Source organism: Thunnus thynnus, chromosome 13, assembly GCF_963924715.1.
Source record: "Thunnus thynnus chromosome 13, fThuThy2.1, whole genome shotgun sequence".
Taxonomy (NCBI): domain Eukaryota; kingdom Metazoa; phylum Chordata; class Actinopteri; order Scombriformes; family Scombridae; genus Thunnus; species Thunnus thynnus.
Genome location: NC_089529.1, coordinates 26623366 through 26640328, shown reverse-complemented (window position 1 = coordinate 26640328; position 16963 = coordinate 26623366). Strand labels below are relative to the sequence as shown.

Here is a 16963-nt window from a genome sequence, read left to right as displayed (position 1 = left end):
AGAAAGTGTGTCCAAAGTTTTGACTGGTAGAAAGATCCTGCTCTGTCATATGTAACGTGTCCGTCCACACTCAGGACTAGCGTAAATAAAATTGCATACGATAACCCCGCCGTGGATTGCATAAATGAAACGATATGTCAAGGATTTAACTTTGATATTATCAGCGTTTAACACACGATCTTGTCTCCTCCCTCACTGCCTCACAGCTCTCAGGCTTTCAACATATACTGTTTTTGTCTGGGACCCCTGTCTTGTTAGTAAAGCTTTTGGTAACTTGGGTTGAAGTTCATTTACACCTACTGTTAAAGCATGTGTTTTTATATGTATTGCTAGGTATGTGTGTATTATGACAAGGTGTAGTCGTTATCAAATGTGAAAAGTTCCTCTTTCATTGTGTTTAAAGTAAATGAAATCCCTAGAGGATGTGAAAAATTGCATTTCTGACTCTGTGGTGGAATACAAACTAATGAAAAGCACAGATCTGACATTTACTTCCCTCCCGCTCACCAGACTACCTGCTTCCCATTAATTCTCAGTGACACAGTTGACTGAATGACCCGACCAAAACGCCACCCGCCAGCAATGACCCTTATGATGGCCCTAACGCACTCGGTCCATTCCTCACACCACACCGTATCTTCCTCATTCTCATTTATCTCTTCTGTCCTCCACACACACAAACACACACACAGTCATCCACTGTAGCTTGAAACAAGCTTCTGCCGGGGAACATATCAACATTGAAAGACATTGCTCTTTCTCCAGCTCTTCTTTCACTTCCCAACACCTTTCCATCTCCTGTCATCCAACCATTTCGAACTCTTCCCCGCCAGTCGCTTTTAATGTTACTGATCGAGGACCTGAAGCTTATTGTACTGCTGCACACACCGTATATTACTCTGAATATGAGCGTCGGATAAAATGGAAAATGGAAAAGTGCAGTGAGCCGGTTAGCTCTAACACCTCATCACCACCTGGAAAACACTTACAGTACGTATTAGAGCGCCCTTACCTCAGTCAGTGAAGCATGAGACTCCTAATCTCCGGGTCACAGGAGCCTTTAAATTACAAATCCACCGCTGGATACTTCCACATCATGACAAAGAATCGATTTATGACATCCAACACATGCCATGTTCTTCTTTGTGATTAGGTGATATTTTTATTTTGGGGCACCTGCTTTCTCTTAACCTAATTCTTCTGGAAAGGACTTCCTAAATTTCCCAAAATGTACCGCCAGTCATCAGGGTCACATTCACCACTGCCAAGAAAAAAACGGTTTTCTGTTAATGGAAATCCTAACACTAACCAACAGGTGCTAACAAATATCTAGCAACAACCTAATTCTTTACATTACATTAAGACTCGCTCAATGGTGAAAAGAGCCGCTTGATTGGATTCTAACCATGGACGTTTTGTTTTTAACCCAAATCAAACACTGGAGCGAGAGATGTATTTCAACCACAGAAACATTGCAAACTATTGCAGTCCCACCCCCGGTGGGAAATAGTTTCATTCAGAAGTGGAACATAATGCACAGTATATGAGTAGGTGGACTGAGCAACAGAAACACCAGAGTAAATTTTTCCAGTGAAAAAACGGTGGCAGCTGCATACCAGAAAACCCAACCTGTTTTGCAGATGCATTGAATTCTGGTCTCCGTCTGGCTATTGTGGGTGTAGAAATGTTTGTGTCACTTCTATGATAGATTTATCACTACATGATTTAGATTTTTTTTTTTTTTATTAGCTTTATGAAAGATGCCCTGGATTCCACCGGACTGACGGTAAAACCTGCATATATAATGATCTCTTAGAGTGGAACATATTCTGGTATCAAGGAAGTTGAAAGCAAACATTTTGAATCATTGCAACCGCAGGATTCGTTTGAAGATGAAGTTTTGGGTGAGTCCAAAATGCAGGAAGCAAACATTGTAGTTGATGCCAACTCATTAACAAACTTCTCTAACAAACTAAATATATTACCTTGTGGTTGCATGCCTCCACCCACCAGTCAAGTTGCAGTTTACAACCGTGTCTGTTCAGACTCTTATAATATTTGTAGTGAAGGAATTTAATAAAAGGTATCAAGTGTATTTTCCTTATATGTGTTCACATGCTCAGCCAAAAAAGCTGATTCAAAGATGCCTCGACATTTGAGAAGTGTTAGTTGCCTTCTGAAAAGCAAAAATCAAACCCAGAGGACTGAAAAAAAGCACATAAGGATGTTGTGTTGAGGATCATTTGAATTGGGTCATTTCTTGCATTTAAAGGTTTCTGTTAGCAGCCAGTCAAGTCAGTATCCTTATACAGTGGATTTGTAGCCTTAGCTGCTTATTGCATTGCCATGCAACAATAAAAAAAAAACTAGACCAAAGGTAAAGGTGACTAATGGTTCACTGTGATGGATTACCAGCTAAACAGTCTCTACAAGTCTCTGCAAGACCATTTCCATGATGTACTGAACTTAATTGAAACCAGTGGCTGCATAAAAGCTAGAAAATCACTTGGAAGACATATACCCAACTCTTTGAAAAAGACAAATGCACCAGCATGGTTGTGTAATGTATCATTCAGTTTAGAAAGTTCACCAAAGTTAGCGTTCCAGATGTCGATGAGACGGCGGGACGTGGCAAACAATGTCTTTTTGTTTCCCATTTCATGCAATACAGATAACCAGGAGAGTCTCTCTGACTGGCAAACTGCTATTTTAACTGAATTGTGAAACATTGGCAACAACTGGCTGATTCTGGTCCCTCCACCCATCCATGTCATCCTGACAACAACTCAGTAAGATGTGAGTTTGCGTGTGTTCGTGTGTGCATGTGTGTGTGTGTGTGTGTGTGTGTGTGAGAGAGAGAGAGTATTGCAAGGGGGGAGATACACATACACACTATTAACTATCTCAGGAGTTTGATCAAACTTTGATCAGAATAGTTAATCATTGTCTACTGCGTGGCATCAGCTCTAACTCTCTCACACACACACACACCAACACTCTGTCTCTCTCTCTCTCTCTCTCTCTCTCTCTCACACACACACACACACACACACACACAGGGAGACTTTGTATTCAAGGGCCCTTTGCTGCTGATGCCCTGCCCAGGAATGTACAGCTAACCCTGCTCTCACGTCTACAGCCCAGCTGATCCAAGACACACACACACACACACACACACACACACACACATTAATAAACCATGGAGCATGCTCAGTTATGCCTCTGTGAACCAGAGTCACTGCGCTGCTGTCAGTTAACTACACTTCCAATAATGCACAGCTTTAACTATGACGAGAGGAAATTGATTTAAACTCCCATGGTGTCAAAAACAGTTATCTGGGTCAAAGGTAAAAGTATATATGGAAAGAAAGAAAGAAAGAAAGAAAGACTGGACTTCTTCTCTTTGTCTTACATTTTACCTAAAATGCACCACTGTTCCTGTGTGGTTCATCTTATTTATCTCACCTGCTGTTATTTGTACAATTTTATGCAACAGTTTGAAGAAGTACACCGCTTAAAATAATAATAACACACAATATTTACACTGCAAGTAAATGTCTACTTTGGTGCCATCAACTGCCAACTGCTGTAAAACTTAAGTGTATTTAACGGTTCTCATTATAGTTCATGACAGCTTTTTAAGATTCACCGTTGTAAACAGTGTCTGTTATGTAGCTCTTTACGAGGGAAAAGTTCTTTGCTGCAGATGATGTGATGCATTTCATGTTTCCCGTTTGAATGAAATGAACAGGACTGACATTGAAAAGGTCAACACCTACAGATACTCAAACTATTTCAATCGATTAGGGCTGCAGCAAACCAACATTCTCATTATCGATTAATCTACCAATTGTTTTCTCAATTCATTGATGATTTGTGTGGTCCGTAAAATGTTTCCAGAGCCCGTGGTTACTCTTCAAAATGTCTTGTTTTTGTCTAATCAGCAGTTCAAAAGCCAAAGACTATCAGTTTATTATCATAGGGGAGTATGAAAACTAGAAAATATTCACATTTGAGAAGCTGGAACCAGTGACTTTTTGCCATTTGTGCTTAAATAATTTCTTTAGTGATTATTTGATCAAAATTGTTGAAGATTAATTTTCTGTCAATTGCCTAATCGATTAATCGACTGATTGTTGCAGCTCTAGTAACAACAGAGGTCTTTCTACCAGAATCTGATATGCATACATTAACTTGAAAACAAAAAGAGACCAGAACTGGAAGAAATCCAAGCGGATCCAACTGGGCCTGATCACGGATTATTAGACCAGATCTGAAATGTGAACAGACCCAAATAGAGAGAGAACAACAACACGAATGAGTTGAAAAGAATAGAAATATCATGTCATCACACTCTCTTCCTGCCTCAAAAAAACATTTTGTCTCCTGCAATACTTATGCTGCACCACATGATCGGAGCTGATCACAGACCCGAGACCCGAGCGATGTGAATATAATGACTGGATATAATATTAACCTGCTCCAATGTGCCTCATGTATCGGATCTCAGATAACAGGAACCAACTAGTCAGGTGAAGACCTCTACTTTACAACCGCACCTTATGAAGTTCAGTGCAGAAATACCACAGCAGTGACCTCTCAGTATGTGGAGATGAAATGCACTGCAAAGTCAAAGCTTTTGAATTTAACACACTTGACATATAAGATTGACGCGTGAAGGTCAGACCAACAACTATTTTTTTTCAGTGTTTCCCAAGACTGAAGCAGCTTTTTTTTTTCCAATACTGCTGCTTTTTCTTTTGGTTTTAAATGTGTCTCAGCCTCAAATGTGTGCATGGACCATTCACTTAAAAAAAAAACAACCTAAAAACACAAACATGTAGCAATTACAATGATGTCAGTGCTCTGCAAGCACCTTTTTTCATTTGAAATCTACTAATAGATTGTTGCTGCTCCAGTGAAATGCTCGCTGTAAATATCTGCAGATTTACTGTATTTGGCAAATAAACTGCTTCAGACTCAAATGCTGTTGTTAATGTGTATTGCCTGGGTTCCTGAAATGCTGCATAAATTATAAATGATCCCTTTTTATATCTGATTCATTGCGGTTAATTATAATCCTATTGGAAGAGTCATGACAACACCTCACTAAGTTTATTGCGGGTTGAAAGCTACTTACTGTGGTTACTACTGTTACAGTGGCAGGGTTGTGTGGCGTAGGGGTGAAAGCGGTCTTCTTCAGTCACAAGGCTAACAACGGATTTATGGGTTTCCACTTTCAGTTAAAAGCCCATTATTGAGAAATGCTGTCACAAGTTTGCCCTGGAGCTCAAAGTACTTTGATCATTCATACTAATTTTACAAAAAGAGATACTCAAAGTGGGTACAGCTAACTTACTAGCTATGCTAATCCAACTTTAGCTGGGGGAGGAGCTGCTCTGGAGGAAGAAATCATTGATTGTTATGAAGACTAGCATTCTTGTTATTTACTGAGGAAGTGCTAGTTAGCAAAAGAGTATAGCTAACCATCCAAGTTCAAAACCGGAAATAGCAGTCTGGGACGTTAGCTGTCAAGATACCGTATTTCCTCAAATAAAAGATGGTAGTCAATTAAAAGCCCTGTCTCCGATAATGGCCGGGGGTGTGGTCGACATGAACAAATAAAGGCCAGCCCCAAAAGCAGGCTGGAGAAAAAAACAAGGATGGATAAATTGCTGGTGCCTGTTATATAATGTACATGGCAGTTAAGCATAAATAGTAGCTACCTGGATGTAACTCCAGTTCTATGAGTACATGCAAAGCCCTCTAGCCCACCGTCACAGAGGGGGGGTGGAGGAGACAGGATATCATTAAACACAGGGATAATGGTGCACATATTTGAATAATAATGATGGCAGCAACACTACATGGGTAACCAGTGTAACTTAGCTAAGGCTAAGCTGGTGAGCATACATCCATGAGCATACTACTCGCATGCTACAGCTAAGTGGTGCACTGCCAAAATATTCAAGATGGAACTCAGGCGCTAGAATTATTGTTCCACACGTCGGAGTGAGTGGACGCAGTAACATTTAACAGAGCAAACAGAAGAAGATCAGAAAACAAGGAGGCTTCATACTAAAATATGATAAAATATACTTATCAAACAGAGGAAAATTAGAAATAAAGTTAAGATAAATAAAGGCCCCGGCCACTATTAGAAGAAATAGCGGGAATGGATAAGATTTTATTGATACCAATGCCATTATCACTTATTAGTCCAGTTCTTTATTCCCTTATTGATTCCTGATCAATTTTCTGTGTGGAAAAAAAGTAGGCCTAAAAAGGTTTTCAGAGTCAACACAACATTTTTATTATTTTGGAATCTGAATACAGTGTAGAAACAGAGTAGAAAAAAGGCATGCACATGACTCACTGTGCAAAAACTACACTGTTAAATGACTGTTTAATTTGGAGCCGGTTCTCAACTGGAACCAGTTCCCTAAGTAATTGTCAGTCTGTCATCATGAATTGAGAGAATAATTGTACAGCTTTTGTTTTCATTTAGGTTTTCTTCATAAATTTGGAACCGGTTCTCAATTGGAACGGGTTGTCAATTCCCATCTCTAGATTTGACTGGTAATGTTTTCTAGTTGACTTGAACATTGTTTTTTATCTTCAAACCACCAATGATTTTGCAATGATAAACAGTGGAGGAAGCGCTTTTTGGATCTGTATTCTCGGATTACCCAAAAAAGGCACACTGCTTTGTTGAGGTACAAAAGTTAAAATGCCCTTATTTTCATTATTGAAAAAAGACCAACATGTATTGACCGCACGTCGGTCTTCTTCAGGATCAGGCAGTCACACACACTGACAAGTGAATACTGACATACAGACTTAAATGACCAGTGTGTAGGATTTAGTGGCATCTAGCAGTGAGGTTGCAGATCGCAACCGACTGAATACCCCTCCCCTCCCCTCCCTCTCCCCTTCCAAGCATGTAGGAGAATCTATGGTGGCTGCAAAACTCGCAAAAAACGTGAAAGGCCCTCTCTAGAGCCAGTGTTTGGTTTGTCCATTCTGGGCTACTGTAGAAACATGGCGGTGCAACATGGCAGCCTCTGTGGAAGAGGACTTGCTCCTTCTGTAACAAGGGCAATCCAACAATTCTTATTTTCAGGTGATTATACACTAATTAAAACATACTTATGAATATTTTATTCCATTTCTGTCATGGATCTTTAAATCACACACTTAAGAATTTGTGCAGCAACATTTCTTAAAATGGGTTGGAATATAATTGGACATCTATTAATAAACTTTGGAAACCCGTCCAAGTATACTATGTCCAAACTAAATAAACTTGGTGCGTCCACACAGCTAAAACAGCAGGTAAGGAAGGGCCAGAAGGGCCACAATTGGTTTTCATGCTCTGCACACGTTTTCTAGACAAATGTCTTGCAATCTTTGCACAGCCTCTTACTAAACCTTACTAAAGCTGTGTTCAGAGAGTCAACAGCACCATGTGAAAAACACAGCCTCCTTATTTTGAATGGGACAACTCCATCAAAGAAGTGGGCAGTGCTGCCATAATGTGACATCATCCGGCAAGGTGCTGCACTGACCAATCAAATACATACAAACCCACATTTTTAGTAGGTTACTTTCTAACCTGAACACCATATTTCTATTGTTAGCTCACAAGTATTGCAATGAAAGATAAAATGACACTGTGATAACTTTCCCAGAGTTGTAAAATCCTGTCCTGAGGATTTTATACTGCAAAATTTGCCATTTAAAATACAGAGATACAGTAGAATACAGTTTAAATAAAATTGCACACTGTTTTGGCATATGATAAGCCTTCAAATGCATTAATCTGATACTCAACTGGACTTCTTTGAATATATTTCTTTCTCTCATTGTTATCTGAAATAATACTCCCACTAGGGACTGGGTCAGTCTAGCCTTCAGTCAAACAAAACTGCTCTGCACTCATCACTAAACAGGATTTGATACCACCAATGCTCCGTTTCTGGTAATTACAAAATATTGAGTAGAAAATAATAAATAAAACAAAAAATGAGCAGCCCAAGAGTGATGCTGCAGTGTGTGGTGTGGTAATGTGGACTGCTAGAATCAATCAAACAAATAATCCACATTCAAACACAAAATGCATCAGCTGTCTCGGGTCAAAGTTCACTTCTTTATTGAGGAACTTGGAAGTTGCGTGTGCACAAACTAGCTGTGACTTGGCTCCATCATCGTCCCTGCAAACCATCAAACAAGCAGATCTGAAGCTGCAGCGAGGTCTCCCACTGGTGTTTGCCCTCAGCGCTGTATTCCATGGCAGTCTGATCACATGCCAGATTTAATTTACTTTTGAGTACACTGCCAGCCTGGCTGACACATAAACTTACTATGTTGAAGCAAGACTCATTTAAAGGCACAAGCAGAGCAGGACCCATACAGAGTGTAGCTGGAGGCAGTGCACCTGGCTGCTTCCCAGGGTTGTGTGTTTAAAAAAAGGGGCTGCGGGCCCTTTAAAAGCTAAGATGGTGTCCTACAAGCTGCAGTTTCTGCCTTCCGTTTCCTTCCTGCTTCTCAAAGATCACAGAGCATTCACAATTGAACCTGAGCTAACCCCGTACAGAGAGAGATGCCAGAGACAGAAGAGATCGAGAGGTTTCCGAGTGAACTGTGGAAATGACAATGCTCTCAGCCTGATGCTCTTGCAATGCAGTGAGGTCGCTGTTACAAAACTCTTCCACTAATTGCAAAATAAACTGCCTTCCTGCAAGGATACACTTGTAATTGGCTGTTAGAGCCAAATATACTCACTGACATTCATCTATTGGCACATGTTGAGCTGACAATGTCAACTCTGTTTGTGTACAGGCAGATCATCCGCACAGGTAGACGTTTCTCTTTTTTTTTTTCATTGACCAGGGCAAAGTCAATAATGTGCACTTACTGTCTTGTTAGGGGTCTCCGTGTGCATCTCGGTTGCCGGAGCGGTGCAGCGGCGGAGGGGTGGAGCAGCAAGAGCAGGAGGGGGTCGGTCGGGGCTTTGGGTGTAGCTCTATCTGAATAAGAACTGTTAGGGAGAGAGGAGGGTTTGGGGGGCTAGTTTTCCACCTTCACAGTAAATTTTCGGGATATAGGAACACGATCCCTGCCTCTTCCAGTGTTTCTTTTCAGTTCATGTCCGCAGCGTCGAAGGCTCCCTTTGCTCCCCCCAAAATTCAGCCAGTCTCTGTGTGTCTCTCCCTCTCTCTGTCGGCGTGTTGTTGCCGTGTATTCAAGGGCTGGGCTCTCTCTCTCTGCCTTTTCCTCCTCCGCCTCTCCCTGCTTGTGACCCCACCCTGCGTCCCCACCCCTCATCTCTCTGTCAGTCAGTAGCTGCGCAGCCCTGCAGCCCTGCAGAGGAGCCGAGTGGAGCGGAGCCGAACTGCCGGCGACCCGACACCGGCTGCAGGCAGGCAGGCAGACACTCATGCATGGGAAATTTTAATTGCATGCAACCACCACTGCTCTCCTTGCATCCTTATATCCCCACCCCCACCCCCCCACCTAATGCAATGCTGCAGCAGCGGGCTGCTTTTTGCTCAGAGATGGTGAAGAGAGACACCCATGTCACCTTACTGACGTCAGCCAGCAGGCTAATTGAGGACACTTCAGCTGGGTGGGGAGGGTGTTGGAGCGGTTTAGAGTATATATTCAGTAAGGCTTTGCAGCATTAGGTCTGATAAATATGACACCGTGCACAGCTTAAAAGATGAAGGGAAGGCAGCCAACTCGATGATAGACATGGAGTTATAACCACACCCTTTCTAATGAAGCGGGGTGTGGCATATTTGTATGTGGGTTTTTTTTCTGTACATGATTTTTCACAACAGAAATACATGCATGCAGCATGTTACTGATGTGGGGTTTCAATAGAGAGAAGACATAAAACTAAATAGCCATAAAATAAATTTAAAAAATACAAATCTAATTCCTATATACTCTTTTTTCCTTGAAATGATATAATTTCTGCACTAATTTCATACATGTGTTCAATTTTCAGCTGGAATGGATCAAGTTGAAGCTGAGGTATGATTTTCTTCGAGACTAACCACCAGTGTAAACATAGATTATGGCTCCTTTTGGAATTGTACTCCATTTCCCATGATTCAACGTGCCGGAACTGGTGGCACGAGCCGGAAGCATGCGAAGGTAAACAAAACTTTCACCTATCAGTGTCACATACCAGTAATTTTGGAGGAATTGAGGTATTTGAATCAAACGGATTTGTTTCAAGACCTGGTTTGACACAAGTCTTACAACAAATTACACATTTAAAGCCGTTACGGGGCCCTTACGTCGATCATTCGGTCTACTTCAGTCGCCGTTGTTGTCATGGAGATAGCTACAGGCAACGAAGCTAACTTAGCGTTAGCTATTCTGCAGCTCCCCTCATTTATGATTTTACTTAAAAAGTCTTTTTCTATCATACTGTAGACTTACAATTGGCTTCTCTCCTCGTTAAGTTTGCTTCTGAAAGTCTCTGCTTGTGACACTTAACGTTAGTTGTTGAAACAAAGTTCTTTCTCAAAACTCAGTTCAGTTGGTTTAAGTCCACCTCATCGCAGTGCTGTGATATCTGTCAGTGTCAAAGTAAATGGATAAACACATGTAGCTGTTAGTTACATGTATTTCCACTGCCCAGCCACCTTTTCTTGGTTCACCTCAGATAGCAGTAGGTTGGGCGATATTGGATAAAAGAAATTCATTACGGAAGACGTAAATGTATGTATAAAGAGATATTGAAATGTATTTTGTGATGTAGTAGCCTACATTTTCTGTAAATTCAGTTGACAAAGTGTTAATAAATAATACTATGGCTGCAACTAACGATTATTTTCATGATCGATTAATCTGTTGTTTGGTCCAGAAAATGTCAGAAAGTGATGAAAAATATCAATTACTGTTTCTCAAAGCCCAAGGAGATGTCCTCAAATGTCTTGTTTTGTCCACAACCCAAGATATTCAATTTACTTTCACAGAGGACTAAAGAAACCAGAAAATATTCACATTTTAGAAGCTGGAACCAGAGAATTGGGACATTTTTTCTTTAAAAAAAAGACTCAAAACGATTAATCGATTATCAAAATACTTAACTAAACGGACGAAATACCTGACTAATTAAAGTACTTAATCAGTTTGATGCAAAAATCCTGTAAATCCAATGTTGTTGTGATATAAACAGCATAGAAAAATGTCTGACACATCTCTATCCTCTCATGTTATGTATTGCTATATTCAGAGCTGAAAGAATCGATTAATTGATCTACAGAAAATGAATTGGTTAATGGAGAGTAATGGATGAAGTAATTGGCAGATTAATCAATAATTAGTTGAAACCCTCATTATATTGTCCAACCACAGACAAAAGTCATAACAGCTATTCACTACTACAAACATTCTTTGTATCTTGTAGTACTGTTTATTTTTGTGAGTTAAGACAGTTTGTGTAAAAAAACTGTACTAACACCTCCTAATTGACTCAGTCATATTAACAGGTTAGTGCCAACCAATTGGTAAAATACTGTAATACTCACCTGCAAGTATCACTGTGTTTATGATGGTGGGAATGCCCCGCTCCTACTGTTCTATCAGCATCCACTAAACTGATGTCTGTCTGTGTTTTGTTGGTCAGAGTGAGTCGGCAGTCCTGTGAGGATGGACCGCTGCTGGAGGAGCAGGAGACGGAGGGCCAGCGGCAGCTACACAGCCTCCTGCTGCAGCAGCTCCACACTGACGTCGACATCGACCGGTCAGAAACTGTTTTTGTTACCAGAAGATGGGGTTATCATAAAAATATGACATGATACTGCAGAAAGTTAAACTAAAATCCCTTCCCAGACATTCCTTGATAATGAAATATGGAAACATCAATAGGATTAATTATAGAGCAGTGATCTATCGTCCAGCATAGTTTTCTTGTCCATTGGCCACATTCTTGGTACTTCCAGCCAACTAGATATATCCTAAGAGCTGCAGACATCCACCGGGGATCAGGGCGTGTACAATGTTCAACAGTATACCACTATATGATATCCTGTAGTACAGAAGCACCTGTATTGCAATACATTCTGCAAAAGTTCCCCACCGCAAACAAGCAAAACATTCTGTGGTGAACTTTGCAGGTCCCAAGCAAACATCTGTCAGTGGATGAAAGTTCTTGGAGGTAGCATAAATTATGGGCACTAAAAGACATTATCTGACCTTCCAACTGGTTAAAATACTTAGATTGAAGCCTTTTTAGCTTGATATGATCAAAAATACTTAAGAAAAGTGACAATATAATGACTTAAATTATAATATATAATATCTGGAAACAGCAGATATACAGATATATAATTTGTGCAGGATAGTTATGTTCATTCATTACTACAGACTGTTGTAAAGACTGTATAACTGTTATGTAGTACAATTTACATTTACAGAAATAATTAACCAAATCCTTCTCTTTTCTTGTTCAAAATATGAATATATGTGAAGATCAGTTTGATTTATAAACACAGAGTTCAGGATGTTGTCATGGCTAACCTCTCACTGGATAAATTTACCCTCACACAATAACAATAAATAAACAACAAGCAGTGCTAATAAAACCTATCTGTGTGCTCTGGTGTAGAGGAGAAAGCAGTGTCTGTAGCTTCATTACTACTTGAGCTTTCTGTGCTATATAAGAAAGAAATCCCACAGTCCTTGATCTGTGAGATGCTTTGGATCCAAGTTATGTTGAGTTATGTCACCGTGTCCCACCGAGCAGCCTGGAAGATTTTTTTACACAGAACCCTCGGGGCTACAGATTCTTACACAGACGTTATTTTATCAGTGAATTCAGCTTGTTAAACATCAGAAACAAAATTGTGCGGTTGAAACCAGAAACTGTCGGTTTTTGATTTCATTTCGGGATAAATCCTGTCTTACAGATGTGTAGCCAAGAGGCAGTGCTTTGCCCCGGCGGCGCTTTATCGGCCGTTCGGGCAGCAGGCAGCCGGAGTAAGGACCCTGTCCCAGTTCCAGGCCCTGCAGGACGGGGAGCAGGAGCTGGCCAGCCTGCGGGAGCTGGGCCTCACCGACTCTGAAATCCAGATGTGGCAGAGCAGAGACACACCGGAGGCAGCAGAGCAGGTAAAAACAGCTGGAGACTGAGAGGAGTTTCTCTGGTTTTCTTTATGCAAACACACTCAGGTCATGTAGACTGGAAATGACGAGTGACTGTCCATCATTTTCACCCTCCTCGCTGTATTGAAGGCTTAGAAGTGTAAAGCCTCAAAAACACCTTTATAAAGGTCATAGAGGTCAGTCCATTTACACTTCTGTGACCTCTTTATTTAGTCTTTATTCCATCCTCTGCTGGTGAAATGTACTGTTTGTACATACTTATGTATTTGTGTTTTGTTTTCTCTTGTTTTTACTTTTAAATCTCCAAAATACTGTCCATTTAGGGAAAAGTGATGACTGATTTTCATGCTCAGTGTTTAAACAATAGATAAATAAAACATCCAAATGTAAACCTGTTAATGTAAATCAGATTAACATTAATTCTCAATTCAAAATAAATAATACAGATATCCTTTCAATAGGGGCCAGGTTCCTTCACGTACGCATGTCGCCTCACAGCTCTCTGAGGAGACAATGATATGCGTACTATATGAACTACTCGTCCAACAAACCAATGTCTGACCCCCATCTCTGTGCCCACGCAGTCCCACGGGGTGTGTGTCGCTCCCGGGGTGAAGCAGCAGCGCCTGCAGGTGATCAGAGACAAGATCGAAGCCAGGGCGGAGCTCCTGTCCCGCCCACAGCGCTTTGCCGCCAGCCGACCGCTGTCACGACGGGAGATGGAGATCGAAAAAGCGCTGTTCCAGGGAAACGATCGCCTGGGTTTCCTCACCGCGCTTTACCATCGAGGTACAGAGTGCCAGAGAGTCGTCAGGCGTTCCGGTCTTGTGCTTGAAACAGTTTTTGTGTATCTGCCGACCGTTATGAGTGACATGCTGAACATTTATTTCTGTAACGTCAAAACAGAGAGGTGAAATGATACAGAGACATCAGAAAGAAAGAAGATAAGTGAGACTGCTTAAACCCAAGAATCAAACGAAAACAACTCACCTCCAAACATAAAAGCAGCAAAAGGAAAAAAAAAAAAAAAACCTTGACGGTTAGAGACACATTTATTTTCACATTTCAGGCACTTTGATTTTCTTACCCAAAACAGTTTGAAATGCCAACAGCAAAATAGACGACAACTTTAGAACAGAATTTCTAGAAAGGTGAAGTTACGTTATCTAAATTATAGCCTAGAAGTATTAGACATGTAGTTTCTTCATGCTGCCAGTGAGGAAATTAAGTTTTGACAGACCACATGTTTTTTTCATTCTCAAATTTCTTTAATGACATTGACCAAATTAAGATAAGTCATATAATTTCCCAAATCGGCTTTAACAAAAGAAAGAAAGCGATCCTGTCATCTTGGAATGATCACCCTTGGATTTACGAAAGAAATGAGAAAGAGTAGTGATGACAGAAATAAATAAATAGGATAACAGGAGAAGAGTTTGAAACAACATAGTGCTAAGTCCCTTTAAGTTCCTGTCTCACCTGTGTTGCTTTATTTTTCTTTACAGATGAAGATCACCAGGAGGGCCAGCAGGGGGCCCCGTCCTCTGATCCAATGGACTCTCTCTACAGAGACATTCTCTGTGAGGGGAGACCACGAGCGTCACTACAGGACTCTCAGGGAGAAACTGCTGGAACATCACACCTCTCTACACGTGAAACTGTGTCTGAACAAAACTCACAGGAAGATATTAACCAATCAAAAGGAGCTTCCGACTATCAGTCAGAGCTGCAGGGTGAAAAAAGTAGCTCATCAGGTCAACCAGAAACCTCAGAGCAGCAGGATAAACCGGGGAAACCACGACCGGCTGCTCCAACAAAGATAAATATAAGCCAGCCAATCGGCAGTCTGTGCGGAGCGGTGAAGGCGGGGTCAGGAGCACCGCTGACTGTCAGAGGGGAGATAGAGACTGTTTCAGATGAAGAAATCCTAAAGAACCGGGAATCGGAGGAAGGAATCCGGAGCATCCCGAGGTTCCGAAACTACCAGCCGGGAAAACCATCCAAGGTATCGACAGCTACATCTACTAGCCATGTAATCATTGTTATGGTGTAAACCACACGATCCTGATACGCTACCCCCTTTTAGGCTAGCTGCCATACTAATAATGGTTCCCTAACACACATAAAAAACAGCTGTCACTGGAGAAATATTAGTTCTCAGTCAAAACCAGTCCAGAGATTCAAAGATTGTTTAAATGTATGCCAAAAAAATGAGTTTAGAAATGCTGTCAGCTGTTCTCAATTATTGTAGGAGTCAAATCATAGGAGCCAAATGAGGCTTTACATAATCTGAATATCTGCAAATTCATTATGTGGTGTATTTATTTAACAGCAGAATATACAGGGAACTCTCTCCTAAAATCTGACTTCCAATTTTGTATGACAGGTGATGTATACATTGTATATAGTCACAAAATGTAGCATTTAATGAGACTAATAATTAAAATACATAGACTTTTCCCATAGGAATAATATTAGAGACACACACTGCTTTAAAATATCCAGGTTGCGAATCACTGACTTGTTTGGACTTGTTTTAGTCTGTCAAAAGATGGTTGTACACCGTAATTGTGATTTTGGGGTATTGTTTTCTTGCAGCACATTTAAGAGCTGCAGTTGTAAACAGGGTGCTTTACCCTTCTAAGATTAGAAACACACATTAAACACAGAGTGAAAGAATAGATGAGCATTTTAGTAAATGTGATTTGGATCAATATAACTTTTATGTTTCATTATCTCCAGACACCACATGGGGAGAAGTTCAGAAGTATGGACTCCTAAGTATCTGCAGTGACTTTATTGATGTGTTTGTGTGTCTCACTGTAGGTTTTGTGTGTAAGGAACCTGAGTGCACAGGCATCAGTGGCCCAGCTGGTGGCGCTGTTCTCCAGGTTCGAGCAGGAAAACGGGTCCGCTGTCATTTACCGCCTGCTTACTGGGAGGATGAGAGGTCAGGCCTTCATCACTCTGCCAGGTGAGAAGCTGTTGCTCACATACAAGAGGTAAATCAGATAATACTCTATATCTCTGTACACATAAGATGTGTTATTATGTGTGTTTGCTCTCCTTTGGTAGATGCTGAAACGGCCCAGAAAGCCTTGCAGTTGGTCCATGGATACCGGTTGCTAGGGAAACCTTTGGTGGTTGAGTTTGGTCGTGAGCGTCAAGAAGAAGAGAAACAGAAGGAGGAGAAGAAATAAAAACACGAAACATGTGTTTGATTGTATATTATTTATGTTCTTTCTGGTTATAAAGTTGTCATCTAATAAATGTCTGTTTTGTATCAAACTACCGTTTGTTGTGAGGTTTGTGGAGTTGTAACCAGTTGTTTTTTATCATATCATCAAGTTATTTATTGTCATCTTGATAATACAGTATTTATGACCAAATAAACAAGCAGGCTTAAAAATACATTTTATAAAAACAAATTACAATAAAAACAACTAACAAATGCAGACAAAACTAAAGAGGATAAAAACTAATGCGCTTTTCAGGACATGTTACTTCTACCTATTAAACAAGTTCAGGCATATGTTGTTTTACATAATGACACCCTTTACTCCATCTTATTTCATGTAATTAAATGTTCCCTCCTAACTTAAATGTAATTAGCTCCACGGTTAGAAAATACCTCACCATTTATCTCCACTTTTGAATAAAGAACTTGATAATTTAGGTATAATTTCTGGTAAATATATGTCAGTTTTAAACTGAGTATCTGTACTAATTCTATATCAAAATAAATGGCTCTAACTTTTTTTTTCAATTTCTTTTATTTTTCCCTAACATGTCGTAATAATTGGGGAAAACAAAATGTATGAGTAAACAAGGCTTTTTGTTT

General features: G+C 40.5%; 2 protein-coding genes across 7 annotated transcripts in view; one reads left to right on the top strand and one right to left on the bottom strand.

Annotated features, from left to right (window-relative positions):
* Positions 1 to 9268, bottom strand: part of klf8 (Kruppel like factor 8) — an 85058-nt gene extending 75790 nt beyond the window's left edge. For 2 of the 4 annotated variants that reach the window (XM_067608868.1, XM_067608874.1), the window contains exon 1: positions 8918 to 9267. In XM_067608868.1, the coding sequence (XP_067464969.1) occupies positions 8918 to 8944 (27 nt within the window). In that variant the 5' untranslated portion in view covers positions 8945 to 9267. Of the gene's footprint in view, positions 1 to 8917 lie in introns of all 4 variants that reach the window. The other 2 variants (XM_067608869.1, XM_067608873.1) reach the window with 2 other exon arrangements.
* rbm41 (RNA binding motif protein 41) lies at positions 8518 to 16410 on the top strand. Of its 3 annotated transcripts, none has more exons than XM_067608877.1 (8): positions 8518 to 8690; positions 10013 to 10161; positions 11645 to 11761; positions 12927 to 13128; positions 13707 to 13911; positions 14628 to 15127; positions 15949 to 16096; positions 16198 to 16410. In XM_067608877.1, the coding sequence occupies exons 2-8, from the start codon at positions 10154 to 10156 to the stop codon at positions 16320 to 16322; spliced, it is 1305 nt and encodes a 434-aa protein (XP_067464978.1). In that variant the 5' UTR covers positions 8518 to 8690; positions 10013 to 10153; the 3' UTR covers positions 16323 to 16410. The 3 variants fall into 3 exon arrangements, with proteins under 3 accessions (XP_067464978.1, XP_067464976.1, XP_067464977.1); XM_067608875.1 differs by having other exon boundaries at positions 8518 to 8858; XM_067608876.1 differs by lacking the exon at positions 8518 to 8690 and adding an exon at positions 9543 to 9802.
* Positions 16411 to 16963: the final 553 nt, after the last annotated feature.